The sequence below is a fragment of the Sinocyclocheilus anshuiensis genome, unplaced genomic scaffold (assembly GCF_001515605.1).
Source record: "Sinocyclocheilus anshuiensis isolate Anshui unplaced genomic scaffold, SAMN03320099.WGS_v1.1 scaffold1516, whole genome shotgun sequence".
NCBI lineage: Eukaryota > Metazoa > Chordata > Actinopteri > Cypriniformes > Cyprinidae > Sinocyclocheilus > Sinocyclocheilus anshuiensis.
Genome location: NW_015555780.1, coordinates 98,694 through 124,294, shown reverse-complemented (window position 1 = coordinate 124,294; position 25,601 = coordinate 98,694). Strand labels below are relative to the sequence as shown.

Sequence of the window (25,601 nt, the reverse complement as noted above, 5' to 3'; positions counted from 1 at the left end):
GCTCCGGCGAGCACTTCTCTCAGTTACCTCCCGGGAAACGTAGCGATGCTAAGAGGCTCGCTACCTCCACAGAGGTCTCTAGAGCAGTTAGTATGGCCATCCCCTGCCGGTCCGCCACTTCAGTGCACCGAGCTAGCCGCTCTTAGTGCACCAGAGGCCAGTCTCGTGAGACTGGTTCCCTTAGTAGGTCACCTGGCGGTGTGGGAGCCCCTGCCAAGCGTGTCTCATTGGGTCCTGCCCCGAGCAGGCTCTGGTTCTATCAGTCTAGTCTTCCTAGGAGATGACGCGGGTCTGAGGACTGTCATTTTCAATAGGAGACTTCAGCTAAGAGAGTCCTGATGCCATGGCTCAAGACTTCGGAGGGCAGGCCCCTCTAGGGAAGAACGGTGTACACCTCATTATATGGTGCCCGTCTCTCCAACAGTACCCTCAGGAGATCGTTTTGCCAATCCTGCTGCTTCAGGGGCTTCAGGGCGCAGCGGTCTCCGGCGAGCGCTTCTCTCAGTCACTGCCTGGAAACGTAGCAGGCTCGCTAGGCTCGCTACCTCTTCGGAGGTTTCTAGAGCAGCTAGTTCGACCATTCCCTGCTGGTCCGCCGCTTCAGGGCACTGACCTAGCCTCTCTAAGTGCACCAGAGGCCAGTCTCGAGAGACTGGTTCCCTTAGTAGGTCACCTGGCGGTGTGGGAGCCCCTGCCAAGCATGTCTCATTGGGTCCTGCCCTGAGCAGGCTCTGGTTCTTCAGTCTAGTCTTCCTAGAAGATGACGCAGGTCTGAGGACCATCGTTCCCTTAGCCCTTAGTAGACCTTTTTGGCAGCGTGGAAACTTCTGCCAAATGTGTCTCAATGGGTCCTGTAGAAAGAGGCCAGTACTTCATCGTTCCAAAGAAGGATGGAAGTTCCTGAGGTTTGCTTTTGGAGGCAAAAGCTTACCGGATTCTTCCGTTCGGCCTTGCACTCTCACCCCGCACTTTCACGAAGTGTGTGGATGCTGCTCTGGCTCCTCTGTGACTCCAGGGCATCCACATACTCAACCACATTGACGATTGGTTGATACTAGCTCAATCGGAGCAGATAGCGGTTCGGCATCGAAATGTCATTCTCGCTCACATGAAAGAGCTGGGGTTAAGACTTAACGCCAAGAAAAGTGTGCTTTCTCCAGTACAGAGAACTACTTATTTGGAACTGATGTGGGATTCGACCACGATGCAGTTCCTGTCGATCCTCACTGCAGTCGCGAGAGTGAGAGAAGGCCGGTCACTCACTGTCAGCAGTTCCAGAAACTGCTGGGTCTGATGGCAGCTGCTTCCAATGTGATACCTTTTGGCCTGCTGTACATGAGATCCCTACAGTGATGGCTCAAGACCAAGGAGTTCTCCCTGAGGGGAAACCCACTCCGCATGTGGAGTAAACTTTGGTTCTTGTCTCAGGGCCCGGTGCTGGGAGCTCCTTGTCGCCTCGTAATGCTAGCGACGGTCGCGCCTCTCACCGGTTGGGTGAGGTTGGCCCACGGTCTGTGGAGTGGTCGCCATCTCACGGGGCACATCAACTGCCTGGAGATGCTGGCCGTGTTTCTAGCATTGAAACACTTCCTCCCGGACCTACGAGATCACCATGTGTTGGTGCGCACTGGCAACACAGCGGTGGTCTCTTATATCAACCACCAGGGAGGTCTGCGTTCGCGGCCCCTTTACAGGCTGGCGCACCAGATCCTTGTGTGGTCCCAGGGCAAACTCCTCTCGCTGAGAGTAGTTTACATTCCCGGGCATCTCAATATGAGAACAGAAATCCTGTCGAGGCAGGGGCCGAGGCCCAGGGAATGGAGACTTCACCCCGAGGTGGTGAAGCAGATATGGAGAGTTTTTGTGCGATCTTTCACCCCCGCCCGGAGCTGTGGAAGTTGTGGGTGTGGCCTCTGAGGGGGCACAACTCGTAGCTTCCGGTCTCTCAACCGAGGTTGTTGAGACCATCCTCCAATCCAGAGCTCCCTCTACGAGGAAACTGTATGCCCTAAAGTGGAAGTTTTCACTTCTTGGTGTGGAGACCGCCAGCTCGACCCAGTTTACTGCCCAGTTGGTACAGTGCTGGAGTTCCTGCAGGCCCAATTCTCTGCAGGGTTGACCCACTCCACCTTGAAAATCTATGTGGCGGCCGTTGCGGCCTACCACGCCCCTATCGGTGGCCAGTCAGTGGGCAGACACCCCCTAGTTACATGTTCCCTCCATGGTGCGCTGAGGCTGAGGCCTCTGGCCAGAGAAGCTTATGCTAAGCGGTGGATCAGGATGCTATTCCATAGCCTCAAGTCCTCTGATCTCCCCTCTCCTTTGGGGGTCAAGGCTCACTCCTTCTGAAGTTGGCCTTTGGGCGGGATGTCCCCGCCTACTTTGTCAGGTGCCTACCTGCATTCTGCGCCACTTCTGGCTCCTTTCTCTCGCCTTAGATGTGCTCGTCCATACTAGGCAGGGATTTGTAAGTCTGGCCGCGTGGGCATACTCGTTCCCAAAGCGTTTTCAGACGCAGCTCGAGTTCCTGAAGGGGAACGTCTCCAGGTTACGAATGTAACCATGGTTCCCCAAGGGAACGAGACGCTGCATCTCAGTGCCATACTTCCGGCATCCCTGTGAGCGCTTGCTTCATTCCTAGAAGCTGACGCCGGTTCCACCGCACGTGCTTTTATAGCTTCCTGCTCTCTACGTCTCCCGCCTGTGACGTCTCGCCCTTCCATTGGACTGATTTTACATGTGATTCAGAGCGTGGTCACGCTGAAGGCATTCCAAAAACGTTTTCCGACGCAGTGTCTCGTTCCCTCGGGGAACCATGGTTACATTCGTAACCTGGAGACGTTTTTCAAACTGATTGATGCCAAGGACCCGCAAATATAATAATTCCCTTCAGGTCTGGTTTTACGGAGGTGCTAAAGATGAAGCTGTAATACTAACATTGGCAAAACAGATCTGGCAAATTACCCAGTGCGTATTTGTGTACTAGAGAGCGTTAAAGGTTTCCATTGACAACGTGTTTTACTGCGTTTAGAGTTGAATCTAGTTCATCCAGCGCTATTTGTTATGTGTTCTTAAGTATCTCGATACTGTTTGTTTTATTGACAAAGGAACGCTTCATATGATTCATATGACACAAAGTAATGATTAATCCATTATTAGTGGCATGGCTAGTTCACTTGACAGAAATACGGGACACACATCATGATTGCTGAAATATTTGCAGGGCAGACGGACAGGTCAGGTCAGCCGAAGCTCTCATGGTACGCACAGTGCGTACAGCCATACACCTGCAGGCGCCACTGTCTCAGGGTTCTTCAATCCTGCTTCTGGAGGACCACTGACCTGCAGAGTTTAGTTCCAACCCTGCCTATACTTTTCTAGCAATCATAAAGGTATTGATTGACTTTTTTGGGGTGTTTGATTTGGGTTGAAACTACAGTACTTGGGTTGAAACTCTGCAGGACAGTGGTCCTCCAGGAGCAGAATTGAAGAACCATGCTATATCTGAATAAGAAGGATCCTAAATATGGGTACATGATTACCGTATTTAGCAGCTTTTGCCTGAGCAGGGGAGAGCGCACCAGGACCTTGACACATGGGAAAACACAAAAGATTTATCAGTGTTGGGTCATTCTAATAAAGTGACTGCCATTTAACACTACTGCACACAGTTGTATCTCACCCCCTGCCCCAGGAAAGAGTCCACCTGCGCCTGGTACACCACCAATACCAGTAACTCCAGGACCAGCACCTAGTCAAACCACATATAAAAACACATTTACAAGCCAAAAAAGTGTGCCATCAGCTTTGCTTTCTTTGAGATTATTGGTTGACTGTGTAATACAGTATAGAAGCCTCAACTGCCCATCAGTCAATTATGAGCCCCATAATAAAGCAAGGTAATCAGTCAATGCACTCACCATATTTCGCTGCTTTACCTTGAGCTGGTGTAAAAACACCCACACCTGCTCAGAGAGAACAATTACAAATTTTGCTTCAAATTTAGGAAACAGAAAACATGTCATGGTATTGAATTCCACATCTCATGCCCCATGTGCATTGACCTCAAACCTATCGCAAGGTGTCTTGACATGCAATATTTGAAAGTACAAAAAAGTATAAGTACTTTGGAATGACATACGAGTGAGTAAATTATTTATGTTAAAAGCACAGTGGCTGATTGCAGCTCTTAAACCATTTTTTTTAGCAAAATGATAATTCACCTCCTGCCCCTGGATAAAGTCTGCCAGCACCACCTGCTCCAACACCACCTAAACCAGCTCCAACACCCAAGAAAATATGTAAACACTAAACTAGCTGCTTGAGTAAATGACTTGCATTTCAATATGGACTATTTCTTTAATATATGATTGTGGTTTTAGGGGATTGCAAAGGAAAATGTATCCTTGCCTCCTGCACCAGGATAAAGTCCACCAGCACCACCCGGAAAAACTCCAGCCCAACCAAAACCAGCTCCAGTACCTGAATAATAAACAAACAATGAACTGTTAATATTAGCTCTTGGAAAAGAACACAATTATGCACAAATAACTGAAGCACCATCTAAATTTCTTGTCACGGTTCGTGGGTCGGTGTGCTCATTCCTGTGTGTGTGTGTGTGTGTTGCGTCTGGCAACCCCGCCTCCTAATCAGGGTTCACCTGAAGCCTATCTGGGCTGCCTTTATCTGGCTCGCTGTTTCACGGTCCTTTGTCAGTTCGTTGTCTCGCTCACCACTGTTTGTTCTCTCCTAGAATCCTAAGTGTGTTCTTTGTGATCGTGCTCCAGTCCTGCTCGGCCTTTTGTTTCCCATTGGCCTGACTCCTGCTCTCGGACTGGTTTTCTACGAGCTTGGCTGTCTCTCTCGGATTCGGGATCTCCTGTTTGTTTCCACATACTGTGAATTACAATAAACTGTTTTCTTCACTCGCAGTTGGATCTGAGCCTTGATTACGTGACAGAACGAACTGACCAGAAAATGGATCCAGCAAGTACCACTGAATTAAGAAGTTTTATTAGAAAGCAGTAACGCAAGAATGACTCAACAGGAGGAACAAATGCTGAACACGGGCCACGCCGTTCAAGCATTGGTGTCACAGGTTTCCGAATTAACCTCCCAGTTTCAGCGTTTTAAGATGGAGCCTACTCAACAGCCCACTATGCCCAATCCACCTGCTGTTACAGGGTCATCTCACACCCTCCATTCTGCTGAACCTCGGGTGCCACCTCCTATTGTCTACTCCGGTGAGCCTCAATTATGCCGTGCCTTTTTGACGAAATGCTCTTTGTACTTTTCTCTTCAGCCTTCTTCATTTCCCACGGAAAAATCTAAAATAGCGTTCGCTATCACATTACTTTCTGGACGGGCCGCCCTCTGGGGCACTGTGGTTTGGGACAACAAGCTCCAGTGTGTTTCCTCGTTCCAGGCCTTCTCGAGTGAATTAAAGAAAGTCTTCGATAGAGCAGCATCTGGGAGAGAGGCGGCATGCATTTTGGCGGAGTTACGTCAGGCTCACCAGACAGTTACAGATTATTCTATCGAGTTCCGCACCTTCATTCCGCACCGGAATTCAGCTGGAACACCAAGGCGCAGTGGGACATGTTTTTACACGGACTGGTGCCCCATATTCAAGACGAAATCTATGCTCTGGATTTACCCACCTCTTTGAATGGGCTTAATGACTTGGCTATCCGGGTGGATGCCAGGTTACGGCGGAGAGGTCAGTACCAACCTTTTCGCTCTGCTACAAATCGTCTGGACCGACCTACATACAACCCCTGTGAGGTGCTTGACGAAACATCGGATCCGGAGCCCATGCAAATAGGTCAGTCCTGTCTTTCTCCGGGAGAGAGGGAGAGACGCCGAAGCCATGGATTATGTTTGTACTGCGTGGAGGCTGGTCATATGATTGCTCAGTGTCCAGTAAAAGCCAGAGCCCGCCGGTAAATAGGAGGTTACTGGCAGATGGGTTCGCTATGGAAAAGACCTCCCGCGCTGTCACCCATCTCCCGATCAAAATGCAATGGGACTCGGACTTATACAGCTGTCAAGACCTCATTGACTCGGGAGCCGAGGGTAACTTTTTGGATTTTATTCTAGCCCGTAAGCTTCAGATTCCTGTCTTTATCCTTAAAGATCCAATTTCTGTTGTTGCTCTCAGCGGTCAGTCATTGTGTCCTGTCACCCACACTACAGGCGTGATAAGACAGATCACCTCGGGCAATCACACAGAAAATATTAAATTTTTCCTGACTAATTCTCCTTCTGTTCCTGTAGTTCTCGGTCATCCCTGGCTGACATTACACAACCCCCACATTAATAGTAATAAGTGTCATGCTTGTCTTTTGTCTGCCTGTTCTTCTGTGTCTTGTTCTGTTCTGTTCTGTTGTTCTGTCAAGTTCTGTGTTTCAGGATGAGCATGCGGACCTGTCTAACGTGCCCAGTGAGTACCTCGACCTGAAGGGAGTGTTTAGTAAGTCTCAAGCTGCTTCTCGTCCTCAGCATCGTCCCTATGACTGGGCTATAGACTTATTGCCAGGTACGTCTCCGCCTAAAGGCATATTATACTCGCTTTCCGCTCCGGAAAGGGAGGACATGGAGAAATATATTTCTGATTCTCTAGCTGCCAAGATCATCCGCCCCTCTTCTTCCCCAGCGGGTGCGGGGTTCTTTTTCGTGGAAAAGAAGGACGGTTCCCTGCGTCCTTGCATTGACTATCGGGGGCTGAAGAGCATCACGGTAAAGAATGCCTATTCTTTGCCGTTGATGTCTTCAGCCTTCGAGCGTCTGCAAGGGGCGTCATTTTTCACGAAATTGAATCTCCGTAACACTTATCATTTGGTCCGCATAAGAGAGGGGGATGAATGGAAGACCGCGTTTAATACCCCCAGGGGGCACTTTGAATATCTTGTTCTTCCATTCGGTCTTTCGAATGCTCCCGCAGTCTTCCAGGCACTCGTTAATGACGTGTTGAGAGATATGCTCGATCAGTTCATTTATGTCTACCTGGATGACATATTGATTTTTTCTCACTCTCTCCAGGAACACTTTCAACATGTTAGGCGAGTGCTTCAGAGGCTGTTAGAGAATGGGCTTTTTGTCAAGGCGGAGAAATGCGTTTTCCATGCACAGTCAGTCCCCTTTTTGGGGTACATCGTGTCGGCCGAGGGAGTGTGCATGGACCCCGACAAAGTTAAGGCTGTGGTGGAATGGCCAATCCCAGATTCTCGTAAGGCCCTGCAGAGGTTTCTGGGCTTTGCCAATTTTTACCGGCGTTTTATTCGCAATTTCAGCCAGCTAGCTTCTCCTCTGACTGCCTTGACCTCCACCAAGACTGCTTTCAGGTGGTCTAACGCGGCGGATGTCGCGTTTACCAAACTAAAGGGCTGCTTTGTTTCAGCCTCAATTCTCATCGCCCCTGATCCGTCACGGCAGTTTGTGGTGGAGGTTGATGCTTCAGAGGATGGAGTTGGTGCGGTCTTGTCCCAGCGCTCTTCCTCGGATGACAAAATGCATCCTTGCGCATTTTTTTCTCACCGATTATCTCCTGCCGAACGCAACTACGATATTGGTAATAGAGAGCTGCTGGTGGTCAAACTCGCCTTGGAAGAGTGGCGTCATTGGTTGGAGGGTTCGGGGGTTCCTTTCATCGTCTGGACCGACCATAAGAATTTGGAATACATCAAATCCGCCAAAAGGTTAAACTCTAGACAGGCTCGGTGGGCTTTATTTTTCGGTCATTTAGATTTTTCTATTTCTTACCGTCCGGGATTTAAGAACATTAAGCCCGATGCGTTATCCCGTATTTTTGACCTTTCCGACCGCCCGTCTTCTCCTGAGCCTATTTTGCCACAGAAAGTCGTCATCTCTGTGTTGTCTTGGGAGATCGAATCGAAGGTCCGCACGGCCTTTGAAGGGGTAAAGCCCCCGCCCGGATGCCCACCGGGTCGTTTGTTTGTACCTGAGAGTTTACGGTCTGACGTCATTTGATGGGGTCATTCTTCCAAGTTGGCTTGTCATCCGGGGGTGACTCGTTCTACGTTTCTTATAAAGCAGCGATTCTGGTGGCCTTCTATGGCTCGTGACATACGACTTTTTGTTTTGGCTTGCTCTGTCTGTGCCAATTCTAAGACTTCCAATTGACCCTCTGTGGGACTCCAGCCGCTGCTGGTTCCTTCGAGACCCTGGTCCCACATTTCGCTAGATTTTGGTAGAAGGTGGTTTTGACCGTGGTGGACCGGTTCTCGAAAACTCATTTCATCCCTCTGCCCAAACTGCCATCTGCCAGAGAAACAGCGGTTGCTGTCATTGACCACATTTTTCGTATTCATGGCCTCCCGACGGACGTGGTCTCTGACAGGGGCCCTCAGTTTATTTCCAAATTTTGGAAGGAATTTTGTCATTTATTAGGGGCGACTGTTAGTCTTTATTCCGGATTCCATCCCCAGAGCAATGGTCAGACGGAGAGAGCCAACCAAGATTTAGAACTCATGTTACGATGTTTGGTTTCACAGAATCCATCCTCCTGGAGTCAGCAGTTCTCATGGGTTGAGTACGCACACAACTCTTTACCGGTATCGGGTATGGGCCTGTCTCCGTTTGAGTGTAGCTTAGGATACCAGCCACCTGTTTTTCCCAGTACGGAATCCGAAGTTGCGGTTCTCTCCTCTCACGCTTTTGTCCAGAGGTGCCGTCGCACCTGGAGCAGAGCCAGACAGACTCTCCTCCAGCTGGGAGCGCGCACCAAGGCTCAGGCCGATCGCCACCAGTCGAAGCCTCCCGTCTACGTTGTTGGTCAAAAAGTGTGGCTTTCATCAAAGAACATTTCTTTCCACACCGTTTGTAATAAACTTGCTCCCAAATTTATTGGCCCGTTTACTGTCACCAAAATCATTAGTCCGGTGGCAGTCCGCCTCAAACTTCCTCCAGCGTACGGGAGAGTTCATCCGGTATTTCATGTTTCTAAATTAAAGCCCGTTTTTCATTCTACGATTAATCCGCCTGTCCCGGTTCCCCCACCGCCGCGTCTCGTAGATGGGGAACCTACCTATTTGGTAAAACGTATTCTGGACTCGAGATGGAGGGGACGAGGATTTCAGTATTTGGTGGACTGGGAGGGTTACGGGCCGGAGGAGAGGAGTTGGATGCCTCCGAGAGATATATTAGATCACTCCCTTATCGATGATTACAATCGCCAGGTAGGTTCTCCTGGGAGCGCCGAGAGGCGCTCTTAGGAGGAGGGGTACTGTCACGGTTCGTGGGTCGGTGTGCTCATTCCTGTGTGTGTGTGTGTGTGTGTTGCGTCTGGCAACCCCGCCTCCTAATCAGGGTTCACCTGAAGCCTATCTGGGCTGCCTTTATCTGGCTCGCTGTTTCACGGTCCTTTGTCAGTTAGTAGTCTCGCTCACCACTGTTTGTTCTCTCCTAGAATCCTAAGTGTGTTCTTTGTGATCGTGCTCCGGTCCTACTCAACCTTTTGTTTCCCATTGTCCTGACTCCTGCTCTCGGACTGGGTTTCTACGAGCTTGGCTGTCTCTCTCGGATTCGGGATCTCCTGTTTGTTTCCACATAATGTGAATTCACAATAAACGGTTTTCTTCACTCGCAGTTGGATCTGAGCCTTGATTACATGAAATTTCTTTGCTCTGTGGATAAAGCTTAGGACATGTGGCCTTTAAAATCATTTAATTAATTATTATTACCATATTTAGCAGCTTTGGCCTGTGCAGCAGAGACCCCTAAAGTCCCAACACCTGCATACAGAGACAGCAGATCAGCTACTGGTCATGCATTTGCAGTGCATGTGTGCGCGTGTGCCATTTGCAGCCATAGAAAATAACATAGACATTTTAGTAGCTCACCTAGGGTGAATCTCACGAAGTCAAGACCATGTGTGGGTTTTATTTCACCACACAATCTGACTAAATACATAAGAAACTATATTGTGCATTAACCTTGGGGACATTTAGAATTGGGACATTATTTTTGTGACAATTAATTAAAAGATATATAGAGTATATCCCATTACATTAATGGTTTTGAGTTAAAATATGACATGTTCTTTATAGGCTTTTAGATTCACCCTCTAGTGTATTATAGTTATTCAAATATGGTGGCTTTGACATAACACACCAGTCCCTGTTGGATAACCTGGCTTGGAGCCAGCTCCTCTTTTCCCACCAGGGAGTCCAGCACCTCCACCAAAACCACCATAACCTTTGGCATAGCAGGTGAGAATCATCACGCAAGCTCGTACATTTTATAGACAAGGTATTCAGCACATGCATGTAATGAAGATCGCCACTGTAGCCTACCGTATGGAAGTTTACCACCAGTGTAGGGTAACCCAGCACCTATTGAGACAAGTCATGATGTAAGACTTTAATTTATCAAGACTGTTACGTATGCATGTAATTTTAGTTCAATTTAAATCTACTTTAATAAATATCCTCCTCTTTAAACGAGCCTTTTGCTTGCCTCCCCCTCTATCTTATGTTTGTAAAACGTAACACAGACATACTAAAGATATACCGAAAATACTGTGTGTCATCAAACGTGTTGTATACATAGCAAAGCTATCCACAACAGTAGAGCTAGGGAGAACTAACACCTGGTCAGTGTTTGGCCAAAGAGCACACAGATTAAATACTACAGATAAAACTGCAAAAAGTTAGATGATAAAGAAGAATCTAAATGATTTCTGTTGATGTATGAACTCACTTTGTGAAGCATTAAACCATTGAAGTGGACCACACATTTTTATCAACATTGTATCCTGTTTTTATCAGAACAGATGTGCAAGTTTGGAAAAGCTATGTTCCACTAGAAGCTTGCATATTAATACCGCAATCAATTTCTCCTAATTTCACTGGATGTATTCCTAGTCCATGATTAAGGTTGATAACGCGGCGATAAGAGAGACGTGAAAATATGTACTTCGTTTCAAGCTTCAAATGGAAAAATGTATGAAAATATTTTTAGTTGTGACTATGAAAACTATGACAATGAACTTTGTCAATTAATTGAGCACTTCAACTGTTGAACCTCCATGTAGGAGAAATCACACAACGTTTCTGCGCACCGGAGAGCAATCTACTACATAAATGGATGACTAGCAATGTGAGTCTAAGCACTGATCCAATATAGCTGGGTTTCATCTGGAGCGTTTGATGAAAGACATTCTTACTTTCTTATTTCTATCAACCTCATATTGTATTGCTTAATAGCTGTAAAACCACAAATGCAATCAGTCGGCAAATGCTTCTTTTCAAGGCGTGGTAGAGCTGGGCTGAGCACGGTTTGTGAAGTCTGATCAAAAGAATCAAATGTTCCACCTGGGGCTTTCGGAGATCTGAGAGGGTATCCATGAAATACTCCTTGTTGCAGTGGTCCATATCCACGCCCACCTACAGCAAAAGAGCATTTGTTTGGATGTCAACAGACAACGTAAACTTTTTAAACACATAGGTGTTGTTCAGTTTTGCTTCCACACTATCCAGATATCATTATTAATATTTGGTTGCTGTATGCTCATGTACTAACCACCACCCGGTACCAGACCCTGCCCTCCACCAGCAGCTATGGGAAAAATTCAGTCAGTCATAAATATATGGTATATAATTTATTTCACTGCAATGACTGATGTCATTTTCATTGAGACTTCACCTGATTTAGGTTTGAGTCCAGTTCCTGTGGCTACACCAGGAAGAACACCCCGCCCATTGAAGCCTGTAATCATTTAAATCCAAGTGATCAAGACCAAACGAAAGCCATGTGTGCAATTTTAATTTGGTGTTTTATCCAAATGACTGATTAGCAGGCCTGCTCTAAATCTGTGAGCACAGAAAACTCCACAGATGTTTGCAGAAATCATTTAAGTTCCACACATACCTTTGTTCATGAGATGTCTTGGCTAATTTGATAATGGCCGAAATATATTCTATGCACGTATGTGCAATATACATTTCATGCGTTATTGCTGTCTGTTTCTACGCCGGCATTGGAGTCTTCTACGGTGTGTTTCTTCCTTTAGGTCAACTGCGTTTATGGAGGAGCAACACTCTGAGGTCAATCTTGCTGAGCAAGTCAAAGAAATTAAAGTTAAGTTAAACAGTACTCAGCTAGCTACCTGAATAATCCATTACACACTATGAAGGTAACTCTATCGCCCCTTTGTGTGTGCCAAGAATTTGTAGGTTTGCCTACTTGCATACAATATGTTTCTGGCCTAAGCGTGTAGCATCCTCAGCTCTGTTGAAAATATTTTGCCAAGTGTAGATCCATTTCACAGAATCCGGCATATGTTCCCCACAATCCGCATCATAAATGTGAAAAACGTTTGCAGATTCCTTGTGGGCCTTGTGGTCATATTATAGTACATAAACAGAGGGAAATAACAAACCTTGTCCAGGAACAAGTCCTCCGTGATATGGTCCAGGCACTCCCACTCCTGCAAGAAAAAAAAATGCAAGAAAAAAAAAAACAAGATTGAAAAGTAGATCTATAATCATGCTTATTTCCATTTATACATACAAATTCAAACCCCCACACTTACCTGGTACTGGAGCTTTTCCGGCCTTTGCTGCTTTTCCCCAAGGTCCAACCCCACCAGGGCCCAGTCCTTGTACCCCGGTCTGAGGAATGACAAGGCCTAACAAACAATTGAAAGATGAGACTATCTTACTATCACTGCTGGCTAATTAGGCAAATTTACTCATGCCAGTATTACAAATATATACATTCACTGCACCTGGAAGACCAGTACCAGTTCCTCCTGCACCTGGCCCTGAATGGACACAAACACACATTCAGTCACATCACTAAACAAATGGGTGCAAATCTAGACTGCAGATATTCCATGTGCTTCCTCAGTGATTTAGTTTGCCTCACTTGCTCCATTCCTCTGACATGAAATAAATCGTCTTATCTGATTTCAGTGCCTGGAAGCTGATGCTTCAGGCTGTTCATTTATTTGTTTAACCCTTTTCCAACCATATCAAACACAGAAGAACAGACATTGCATACTGCTTTTAGATTTTGCCAAGGACACGCTGAAGTAATGTGCTGGCTTTCGGTACACGAACACCACCAGCAGGGTCCAGAGGGGACACATTTGTTGATTTGGTTCATGATCTAAGGCTCCTTAATTCAACTTCAAGCCAACTGGAGTACCATGAAAAGAGTCATAGCGTGAACACCAACAGAGTAAGTTATTTGGAAAAGGTGTTAAAAAGGGACCTTGAATGAATGAATGTTTCCTCTGTAAATGAGGTCAGCTCCCCACCTACTTTTTCCATTTAAATTATTCTCAAAATATGTTTCATTTACAATGTGTTTGTAAACGGGAAACGATGGACTCTAAAAGATGTATATTACCTTTAGCAGGTTTTCCACCAGCACCTGAAGCAAGAGAATCAGACTTAGAAGAGAGCTGTGTAGTTTTTGTTACTTAGCCACTAAGAAAATCCAAATCATCAATAGACTTGTTGAATGAATGGCACCTCCAGGAAGACCTCCTCCAGGTAGACCTCCTCCAGGAAAACCTCCTCCAGGTAGCCCAGTGCCTAAATGAAAGCCCAATGGTTATATGTAATTACTTGACTGCACTTTAACCACTGCTGACTATTCATTGGATGGTAGGCACCTGATTTAGCCGGTTTCAGACCTCCAGCCACTGGGTAAAATCTTCCAGCACCACCATATGCACCATAAGCCCCATAACCACCTACAGTAGAAAAGACATACAGCAACAAATTCAGGAAATCTGTATTAACATGGTTAACTTGATGATATTGAGGACTATGTATCATTTTCATTGGGATATTCTGGGTTCAGTACAACTCAATCAGCAGCATTTGTTGCTTTTCAACTCTTTGGTAAAACTTTATTTTGAAAGCCCACTTTAGCATTCTACTAACTATTAGAAACTTTGCAACTACATGTCAAGTAGCAGTTATTAGAGTATTAGTAGACCATCTGTTTAATATCTGTTAATACTTGGTTTCAGTTGTCCACCAACAGACATTCTGCTGACTACATGTGACTTTGCAAGTATGTCAACTTTTTCTACTAATCCTAATGTAGAGTAGAGAGAAGACAATGACATTATAGGATGCAGCATGGAGGCTAGCACAGATCTAGCAATGTAGCGAATGTTTGTGTCTATATATAGTGACTATTGTGACCATGAGTATGCCTCTCTATAGATTATGTGAATTCATAACTTTGGATAGTGGAATAACAAGTTAGGAGTGATATCTAATGGGAAGGATGTCACAAATTAATCATTATGAATTATGAAGATGATCTGCGCCCATCTCCAAATGGCTTGGACTGTAAACGCTATGGAGTGATTTAGCAATGAGACTGAGAAGGGCTGGATGGGACAGAATGAAGAAAGAGAGAGAGAGAGAGAGAGAGAGAGGGGAAAATAATTTTTTAGGGAGATGGAAAGTAAGAGCTCAGAGACTAAAGTGGATCTTTTTGGCTAAGCAAATGAGGAGTTAGCTTGATTGAAAATTATTGCTACATTGTGTCCTCCTTCAACACGGAAACCCTAAAGAAATGAGGTCACAAAGTTTGCATCCGTATTTTATGGTAGAGGGAGGAATACAGGAATGGAAAGGATGTGCAGTAAAATGCTTTGCTTGTGAGTCTTTCTGTTGCCTTGTTGCCATTATAAATCTGAGAGTTGCTTTAAAAGGCCTCTAAATCTGGATGTTTGAACTTCTGACACAGGAGAAAAAGATTAAACTTCTCACAGTGGCTGATGGCAAAAGGAGGCTACACACTCTTGCTTTCCGAGCACAGTTTGCTAAAGACATTCTCCTGAAAACGTTCTGATATAACACAGAATACATAGTTTCATTAATGATGGCAAGCTGTCCTGGTCCAAAGACAGCAAATCAGCCTCAAAACATTATGCTGCCCCAACTGTGCTTCACAGTTGGGATGGGGTGAATGCAGTTTTGTTGTAACCAAATCCGACGGTTCTCATTTAAAATCAAAGTTCAATCTACTCATCGGTCCACAAAACATTCTTTCTAATCCACATGGTTTTAGGCAAATTTGAGATTGGTAGAAATGTTATTCTTATTGAACTATGGCTTCTTCTGTGCTGTCCTGCCTGATTGTGAAGAAATGACCGCTAACTTTAGCCAGTTCATGAGAGGCCTCTAGATCGATCCTTAAATGCTGTGCTCTGGGGTTTTGTGACCTCCTAAAATATCTATTGTTTTGCTCTTGGAGTGATTTTTGTTTGGATAAGCATGCTTAGGCAGAGAAACTGTTGGTAAATGTATAAAATGTTTCCATTTGAACAGTATCTGCCTGATTGGTGGACATTAAACTTTTTTTTTCACTTTGAAAAGCATCAAAAACTTTTTTTTCTGGAAATCAACATTGCAATGACAGGATTTTATGATGATGTCATCACTACCATGCTGTTCAGAGCATGCAGAGTACTTCCATATGCGTTACATATTTTTCTCTTGGCTGTTTACTCTCATGCTGTTGGCTGTTGCGCAATTGATCAGGTTCAACCTTCATCCCTCCTTAATACCAGTGCAATATATCATCAGATAAGTTATTTTGTGACCGGTCTGTCAAGTTGTATTTATGACTGGGAGCCTCTGGGATAATTTTGAGTTGGGCGGGCCAACTCAAAATTATTATTATTTTTTTTTCTCAGAGCTGGACATGAACTGACACTGCTGTGCAAGTATTTGAATGAGTGCTTTCCAAGACAGTCTAATAGACCCTTTTTCAGTTAGTAAACATTGTGAAGTTTTTTATGGGCGGAGCTTAGGTGGAGGCAGAAAGATTCCCATGACCGCTTCACTAACGCTGGCTAGCAAGTTTTGTTTGCTTGTTTTTTAACAATGACTGGAGAAAATTTGATTTTATCTGAATATGTAATGTCACTAACTGTCCAGGACCGCAGTTGTTATTTGAAAATGTTAACTTTAACTGAAGGAACCAGATTAGCTGACTCGTACACACTCATTCAATGGATGGACAATCTTACAGGAGTGGCCTGACACACCTACCAGATATAGAAACCGAGCTTGTATAATAAATAGAAACTGAGGGCATATAAATCTTTAGATGCCTATAACTATGTACTAACTGCTTACTGCTCCGGGTGTGTGTTCACGGTGTGTGTGTGTTCACTGCTGTGTATATGTGCGCACTTAGGATGGGTTAAATGCAGAGCACTAATTCCTAGTATGGGTAACCATACTTGGCCACGTGTCACTTCACTTCACTTCACTTCACTTCACTTCACTAACAGTGACAATTGTAAGCAAATGCAACTACTTGAACACACACCTGACACATAACATGGGCCTTCACTGTTCCCTCTCTCTACAACTGCACTTATGGCAATTGTAGAAAGCGAGACGACACAAATGGTTTCCTTTATGTTTAGCTGCTAGTCATTAGTTAACTTCTCAATTTCTGATTAGGTGGGCATGCATGAGAAATCTTTAGACTCTTAACCAAACATTAATACATAAAAGACAAGAGTTTATTTAACCTTAAATTAAGCGTTAGCGTTAGTTCTGGCAGGTCACGTGAGTCAAGCTTGCATCAGCTGATTCTCAGCTGATCACATCTACCTATAGGAATACGACACCTATCGTGGCATTCCTATATAAGCTCTATTCAGTATTATTCAGCAGCTTTTCAGCTTGCTCAGGAACAAATTAAGCATCGCCGCTCGCAAATCAAACTGTTGCAGCGTAATTCAGAACATCTGAAATCCACATCTAAGATAAGTGAATGCTGTTTTAATCCATATTTCCGTGTATATTACCTGGTCTGCTAATTAAAAATAAAATAAAAAAATGTTAGCAGTTTTGCATCGATTGCAGGAGCGACATAGCTATTAAGCATATTTGCAGCAGCATTTACGCATCTGTGTTCATACAGCTGGAGCAACACGTAGTCTAGATCATGTAACTTAATCGCTCTGAGGACACGCCGATAGTTAAGGCCATGAGAACAAGTTTAAATGAAACAAGCATTCTTGTGTATGTGTTTCAACTGGGGTTCGCTGTATTCAGCGGCATAATCTCAATGTTACGGTTGTTTATTTCTAAGGTTGATGTTTTCATTTGCTGTGTGAGTGTGCGGTTGATTTCAGCTGCGTCAGAAGTACGCGTTTATCGCTCCTAGTGTATGCTTCCCCTGCTGGACTGCCTCTCAGGGAATTTTCTGCTTCCCCTGCTGGACTGCCACTCAATACTTATTAGAGATTCATAATTTCTGATCCGCTTGAATATGTGCTCATGCTGAATAATGTGAGCATATGAGCATGAAAAATTATGGTGATATGACGTGTGTTGATTAAATACATGATCAACCTATGTTGGCAAATATGCTATTGTCAAATATTGCTCGTTGTTTAACATTGGTAACATTAACATTACCCAGTTAAACTTACCACAGCTGAGGCCTGTTTTTTAAATCTGTTTAAGACTGTCCAAATTACCCTCCTCCATCCCCAGCTCCTCCTTTCGCCATAGTCAGGACTTGGCTTTCTGATATTCCTTGCTAATCAGACTCCTTTATCTTGAATAAAGTGTACACTTAAATATCATTATGTACATTAATGATATCTGCCTTGTTCTGTTCTGTTAACCCTAGGGGGGTTATTATTGCTGCTCTCCCTGCTCATTGATGACAGGCTGCATGGATGGGCAGGGAGTTTTTTGCCCAGAACAGAACCATACCGTCAAACCAAACTTTATGCTAAGTATCTATCATTTTGACGATAGTGGTCCTGACAGAACTGATATTAAGTGTGCACTGCATTTTTGATGGTCGCTTCTGTCCAGTCCGCTTGTTTTAATACAGCTGTCATCGGTTTTTTGTCTGGCAATGGCAGCAGGTATGTGATAAAACTTCAAATTGGAGCCTGTACTCCATCAATTCTGACACTCAGAGATGACATTTTAAGCTCCTAATATAGCGGACTCTATGCTGGTTTGTATTGGCCACCTGCAGTTATTCCTTTGTTTTGCCTCCAGCTAATGCTGTGACGTAATTGTGACATCGGCACAAAAAGGGTCTATATTGTGGTATCAGTTATTTCCAACATAGGCTCATATATATAATATATAAATGTATATATATAAATGTATATATAATTCAGTGCAGTTTCCCACTAGTGGCAGTAAAACAGCAACAACTTTTATTCCTTTTCACACTAATTTTGATTAAAGGGGCAGATTATCCATTAATAACACTTATTTTTGCACAGTATGACCTCAAAACACTTTTAACTAAAAAATAATAATACTAATTTCATGTTTGTATGACATAACCAGTTCCATATGTATGGCTTTTATGATGTCGTAAGCTTGCTCAGTAGCTCACCTGGTATAGCATTGCACTTGCGATACAGAGCGCTGGGGTATGAGCCCTATGAAACACAAGTCACGATAAAACAGCTCAAATACTTGTAGAAGCAAGATAAAGGGGCGTGGCTGCTTTAGCAATTGCATTTTTGTCACATTTGCTTTTTGTTAAAAGATTCAGGGTAGGGTTTAGTGTAGGTGTGAATGTGACACCTACAAAAAACAACAATAAAATAAACAATAAAAGTTTCCACATTCATGTTCATCTGTTTTGGAGAAATTTGAACACTCTTTTAGTGCCATTCACTGGACATTTCGCTCTGAGTGCCACAAAATGTGCAAGAAGCAATGTAATTTCATGAGATGTCGTCACATGAATGTTTTTCAAAAATGACTGGTTGCTTTATTTGTTGGTCAGCCGGACATGCCTAAGTGGACAGTTCTGGGTCAGAATAAGCTGTAAAATAGGCCAGACTTTATGCTAAACTTTGGGCTTATGTGACACTTACCAAAGGTCACCGCTAGCACATCTGAACTCACAGAGGCTCAAGAAATGTGGAATGCTCTTGGACTAATTGGGGCTAATTTCCTTTTGTTCATCATGAACTCAAATCTTTAGATGGACCTGTTGATCCATTAGTTTCTCAGTGCATCTAATCTTTACTAATATATAAGTTAGAGCGACTCTCAGACGTGTGGATCAGATGCCCAGACAGGTGTGTCTGCCATTAGTTAATGATGTACTCCCCTGGTTTCCCAGTGTCAGACAGCAAACATCCCTCAAGCACTGTGAGTACTGCTCAGGCAACACAGCTATTCCTGATGAACGTGAAGACAGTCCAAGTGCAGCTGGAATATATTATTGTCATCTCACCCTCCCTCTTTCCAAAAAGCCCTGAGTGCATGAAGGTTATCGAAACATAATTCTACCCACTCACAAAAACTTAAAGAGGAGGACAGAAGAAGCAGCATAAACTTGTTTGAATGGATGGTTGAGAAAACCACCACTGAAAGTTTAAGCTGGATGCCATTTGTCAAATGATGTGATCTGTCGAAGACAAAACACTCAGTATAGGTGAAAATGTTAGATGGGAGGGAATTTGAAGAACTTAAAGTTCAGTTATTGAGAAGTTATCACTGCTGTTGTGAAGTATTGCCCAGTGCTTTTGAGTAGCTCTACCAAAAATGGTATTGCCATGGTACTGGTAATTTCTGAGAGAAAAAAAACAACAGAAAAAAAAAAAAAAAAAAAACACTGGTTTTTTTTTTTTTTTGCTAGTGACAGCTCATTAGTAGTGTCAGAAACATAATGAATAGTATGTTAGGATCAGGTTTCCTGCTGTTGCTTGTCAAAGTAAACTGTTCTAATTGAAAATGTAAATGTGTTAATTTTTCATCTGCACCACCCTGATTCACTAATTGATCATGCACCACACTGATCTATGCTTGCTATGTTACTTGCCAAATGACCATCAATTGCGCATACATGCAAAAACCTGCACAAAATTTTAACATGCCACAGTTATAGCTATTATACTAATCTAAAACAGGGAAACTGGATACATTACAGCTAGTCTGCAACTGGATTTTCACCAACCAGTGTAACAATGCTAGTCAAAATGAAAGGAATTGCACAACTTTGTATGGATGCATTTGGATGATGAATATGAACCCATTTCCACTGGTTTCTGAGAATGTTGAAGAGTCATCTGTTATAAAAGACAAGTTGTTAGGCACTATTCACCAGTCTATATCATATAGTGGAATGATGCCATCTCTTTGCCATCATAAAAGATGAAAAAGGTAATGCAGCTCTCTCTACTGTGATGTCTGAATGATTTCTTTCAAGCAAGATTTAGGGACTAACAACTAAGCATGGTAACATTTGGAGATTATAACAGATTTATCAAGTATGAAATGATCAAGACAGCAACAAGCCTTCAATTTTCAAAGCATGTGGGTATCCAATCCGTCTTGGGCTTAGGCATGCGTTTGTAGAGCTGGGTGCCAGTTATGTGAATGACTGGTGTAAACACATTCCATATGAGAAAGAACCATTCATCAATGATTTCTTTTTGAATAAAAAACATTTGAGCAGAATACAGATGAGAGCTGGATTGTTAAAAGCAGCAGATAGAGGGAGTCAGGAGTAAGGAGCAGAAGCAAAGCTTAATCCACACCCACAAACCCCCTCCAACCTTCTACCGGTCCTTACTGGAGCAGCTGGACAAGCCTGAAGATTTAATTTAAGAGAGTAGAGAATTCCGTGGCCCTTGTCCATGTAACTGACGGCAACTGCAGTGAGCCAACTACAGCATCCTGGAATTCAAATAGCATGGAATTCCTGTGAGATTATTGAAAGGATCTCAGGCCCAGTCATTTCCACTGACCTGTGAGTTTGAGATACCTCGTGAACCCTACAGCAAGTAAATGGCCTGTTACCAAATTAAAGAAAGAAAAAATAAAAACATGCATAGTCTTTTCCTTTTCACATGGCAAAAAAAGACAGTTCTTCTGTTAGATGATCCAAAGATGACATCAACAGCCGCACACTGGCTCATTCACTCTAGGCCTTGATGCTCAGTTAAGTAGCCAACATGAAATTTGTGTGAAAGCTGTTTCAGCTTTAGACAGAAGTTCATTGTTGACTGGCAGAGGGTCTCCAGATCTTCTTGTCCAGAAACATGAAAGTTTGCATTCTGGGTGCATTCCTATACTGCTAAAATAAATCAAAATATTGCTACCTTTCTTCAGCCGTTTCAATTTCTGAAGGAATTCTTCAACTCCATGTCACATTCTGTAGATATGATATGCTTTGGAAAAGCTGTGATTGGATCTGGTTCACGGGCCATTCAAGGTCACCTAAAGAAAGCTATGCAATTTATACTTTGCAACCAGGAGATTTTCTACAGTGTTTTTAATACACACTTAGTAGCATGTGGTGTTGTGTTGACACACAAGCATTTCATCTGAGATTCCATTCTTTACACTTCCAGCCTTTGGAATCCAATGTAAAAGAGACATAATAAGGATGTCAAGTATGAGCAGCATACTGAAATATAAAACACTCACCCCTGTGTTGTGACAACAGAAGTGCTTTCTTCAGACCTTTATGTTGGTGTTTCCCTTGGAACATGGAATGCTGTATTTGATAACCCTCCAATATATATTTTTCTCCATCTGCAGAATTTCCTGCAATCAATTCAGCTTGACGGTTTAAACTACAGACTACATTCTAACTTTGCTTTGTTTTGCAGGTAAATTTAGTGGTAGGTGTGCTATCTGCTTTGAAAATCTCAGCTTGACTTAAACTCTTTGAATGGCCACTATTCAAAATCTAACCAATACAATTATGTCATTATTATATATGCACATGCAGTCCTACAGTTGTTTGCTTTCTGAGTTGTGACTGATCTGTCAAACCACCTATAGCCAATGTCGCATTGTGAATAAATTTTCAAGCACAGTCAAGCGAAAATGAGACACATGTCATGATAACAGCAAAACAGCTCTGATGCAGGATTTCATTATGGGAAGACTTACCTAAGACTTCGATGCTGTTCTACAAGCACTGGTATTTCCTCAGGAAATGCAAATCTAGTTATCGATATGCTATTGTTTTTCTCTTAATTGGATGTGAGAGTAAAATATTACCGTATGTCCCCTACTGTGTCCAGTATCATTGTAGATGTTTGTTCCTCCCAAAGGGAGCAGGTGTTTGTGCAGGAAAGAAAGTGATGCACTGCCATGTGAATGGATCCCATTTACGTGTGATTGCGAAACAATCCATTGTAACAATGCCAGCAACTCTCATTGTCCTTCTGAGTTTTTCTAAAACTTGACTCATTTGTATTGAGATTTCCCTTATGTCATAGAGGAAAATTCATATCTGCTACTGAAATAGTTTTTTTCTGCCTTGTTTACATCAAAGAGTACCTGAACGTCTCATAAACTCTGACTATGTAGGTTTAACCTATTGTGGTGTTCAGTGGACGTATATGACTTCATCTACCCACTTACAAGCTGTATAATCGAAATCACTGGTGACAACCCAACACTGACTTCATGGCTTCACTTCAATACATATTTTCTCACAAACAGAAATACATGCTTTGGAAATGTTTACGTAGGTTTTGTGACAGAGTGCACCAGGGTGAAATGCCTTCTGCTTCTGTCAAGTTTTGTTTCTCATGTGATTCCAGAAATATGCCACAAACAAGTTCTATCCGTATCATCCCCTAGGCAGAACCTGAACACATCATCTCCGGATGGGTTCACAGTGCAGTCTGAGCTGGCACAGGCCACTTGATCATTTATTTCTATTATTTATCACATCTCAAAGAATGGTATTGTGCAAATCAACGTCAAAAATGTCAGTGTGAGAGCCAACTGTGGTGGTCTGATCATGTGGTGGCTCGCATATGCATGGAGTTTGTGCATGCTGAATACTTTTCTGACATGTCAGGGCTGTGATATGATATGACCAATAAACAGAGCTCACAAGAGCTCTCCACTCTTGCTCCTGACAGGCCTCAGGAATATCAGAGTACTTTTATGTTAACCAGAAAGTTAGGAAAATCAATGTTGTTCATGGAGATCCACCTTCCTGTTCAGTGCCAACCCTGCTCTATCAAACCTGTCTGTAATTATTAAATGTTCCTGAAGATCTTAGTTAGCTGGTTCAGGTGCGTTTGCTTAGGGTTGGAGCTGAACTTGGCAGGAAGGTAGATCTCCAGGGTCGGGCATCCCTGTTCTAGTACAATGGTTTCCAACCTGATTCAGGTCATCAGCACATTAGAGTGGGGGAATGTCAGAAGAAGGAGGTATTCTACATTCTCAGTGTTGGGGGCCTCCGGGAACGAGGTTGGGAACCACTGCACTAGTACAGTATGTGTGTGTGTGTCTCTTACAGAACAATACTGTGGCAGGACCATGGTACAGTTATGGTATCAGATGGTAATACAGTGGTTCTTTGACCAAAAAAACATCACAGTACTATGGTGTATGCTCAAAACCATTCAAAACATGGTAGTATCATGGTACATGTCCAAAAAACAACATAGTGCTGCAGTAATCATATTTTATTCAGGTGTTCTGTGGTATCCATGCTTAAACAGTGCAAGTTTAAAGAAATGGGAAAAGCACCATTAAGAACAAGTCTTTGAAACTGTATTTGGGGAATAACCTCCTTGCATGTTTACATTATTGCTCTTTCCCCTGCCAAATTTATTGCATCCACATTGCATTGAGAAAGGAAGTCCAAATCTGAGACAATAAAGATCTGTTGCCTTCTTCCCTTTTTTAATTATTTATTTATGTCCGTGTTTCCTCTGTTATTTATTTCCAGTGTCACACATCTCTTCTTCCAGTAATGATGCATCTTTGTGTTTTGTGGCTGTGTGTTTCACTGAAAGGTTCTCTGTTCAGGAAGTGAACTAAGAAGAAAAGACTTATTGTTTTATGCTAAATCATACTCTAAAAGTAGAACACTGTTATGATGATGACCACATTGTGGTGAACAGCATTTTTTGGAACTGCGCTCTTCCAAAGCAGTTGTGCAAGACTGGTGAAACGAAAAGCGATCTTCAGCATCTTGAAAATGTTCGCCTGTGACATGGCTCAACATAATCAGACAAGCATAGCATCAGAAGTGAGAATGAAATCTAAGGACTTGTTTGCACATTTTTGGAGCACATTGTCCTGGGGATGAGCACAGGAAGTGATGCGTGGCTCCTGTGGGAGTTGAAGGATGTCAGCGTAGACTCTGCGACATGAGGATTGGCCATTATTCAAAATCAGAGGCCAGAAGCAAACAGTTTGAGGACAGGTCTGAGCCCGCTAATGAAAAGCACATGTGCTTCACAAGACTCACTGGCTCTTCCCAGCTCATCTGCCTGGCCCCCACCCTTCATTCTCTCTGCGTTCAGCCCTCGCTCCCTTTCAAGTCTGAAACAAACTGGCTCCTCTCACTGAGACAACATCGAAAAGCATGTGGAAAGCAAAACCTGACATACTTTCTTTGGGTTGTGCTGCTCTGGTTTCTGTACAGATCAAAACAATGTCTGGTTCTGAGATCAGGTGACTAAATAAAATGCAGCTGCCTGTTTAGCCATTGCAGAATTAATCCAATAAATTCAATGGGAAAAGTCTTGTGAGCCAAATCTTTCCTCGTCACCTCCAATCTAACCATGATGTTTATGAGATCGAACTCATGCACACGTGTAACAAAGAAAAATGTCCACAGTTGCCTGACACGGAAGCTAACTGTTTGTGACAAGAAGTTGCTATTCGCTCAACATTTGTGCAAAATTAGCCTTTTTGTTCAGCGTTGGCAGCAGCAAGCAACACAGAATCCACCTTTGCTTCAGGCACTGGGACTAGTGGATGGTTTCCAAAAGTCCTCCCCAAATTCAACAGCTCATCACAGCAATGATGACAGGCCTCACAATCAGCTCTGTTTTACAAGGGCTAGCAGGTGCCAAGCTCGTGACTCACATCGAGCGCCTCAGCCATCACCTTGCTTTAATTAAACACCAGGGCCTGTATGTATAAAACGTCTCAGAAATGCTCTTAAGAATAGTCTTAAGCTTTGACTTAAGTGTCAAAAAATTCTTAGTAAAAAGTAGGACTTTTCTAAGAGTAGGAGACTTTTATAAAGACGCTAAAAGCAACTTTCAGTAAAGTCTAAGACTGATTCTTATGTGTTGACTGAGGTGACACTTAAGTGTTGTGAACTAAGGACTACAATGATGTCAACACAAAATGGCTGACCTCAACCTCTGAATCAGCCAATAGTGAGCCTGCTCATGTAAAGTCACAGCAGCACAACACCAATCATTTAATGTAACTACAATAAAATCATTTAATTAAGACTGAAATATTTTAATTTAAATGTATTTTTAAATGCTTTGCATTGTGCAAAATTATCACAAATTATTACTAATGCTTTGTTTAATGGTATGTCTCCTCATTTACAGTTAGAGCAATGATGTGAACATGAGTTCCATCAACGGCTCCAGTAACTCCAGGAAAGCCCACAATCCTAATAAAAGTTGTTTTTGCAGTATGGTTTGACGGTCAGTTGAAAATTTAATAAACTGCCATATACAGGTGCATCTCAATAAATTAGAATGTCGTGGAAAAGTTCATTTATTTCAGTAATTCAACTCAAACTGTGAAACTCGTGTATTAAATAAATTCAATGCACACAGACTGAAGTAGTTTAAGTCTTTGGTTATT

At 43.3% G+C, this 25,601-nt stretch overlaps 1 protein-coding gene across 1 annotated transcript in view; it reads right to left on the bottom strand.

Annotated features, from left to right (window-relative positions):
• LOC107674573 (elastin-like) overlaps positions 1-25,601 on the bottom strand; it is a 75,542-nt gene that overhangs the window by 14,970 nt on the left and 34,971 nt on the right. Inside the window, exons 5-21 of the mRNA XM_016468586.1 lie at positions 13,643-13,723; positions 13,500-13,562; positions 13,375-13,398; positions 12,749-12,784; positions 12,554-12,649; positions 12,401-12,448; positions 11,665-11,727; positions 11,542-11,577; positions 11,334-11,405; positions 10,314-10,352; positions 10,132-10,215; positions 9,702-9,752; positions 4,411-4,482; positions 4,224-4,280; positions 3,921-3,965; positions 3,683-3,751; positions 3,543-3,587 (exon numbers count right to left, since the gene is read on the bottom strand). Of these exons, the coding sequence (XP_016324072.1) occupies positions 3,543-3,587; positions 3,683-3,751; positions 3,921-3,965; positions 4,224-4,280; positions 4,411-4,482; positions 9,702-9,752; positions 10,132-10,215; positions 10,314-10,352; positions 11,334-11,405; positions 11,542-11,577; positions 11,665-11,727; positions 12,401-12,448; positions 12,554-12,649; positions 12,749-12,784; positions 13,375-13,398; positions 13,500-13,562; positions 13,643-13,723 (981 nt within the window). The remainder of the gene's footprint in view (positions 1-3,542; positions 3,588-3,682; positions 3,752-3,920; positions 3,966-4,223; positions 4,281-4,410; positions 4,483-9,701; positions 9,753-10,131; positions 10,216-10,313; positions 10,353-11,333; positions 11,406-11,541; positions 11,578-11,664; positions 11,728-12,400; positions 12,449-12,553; positions 12,650-12,748; positions 12,785-13,374; positions 13,399-13,499; positions 13,563-13,642; positions 13,724-25,601) is intronic.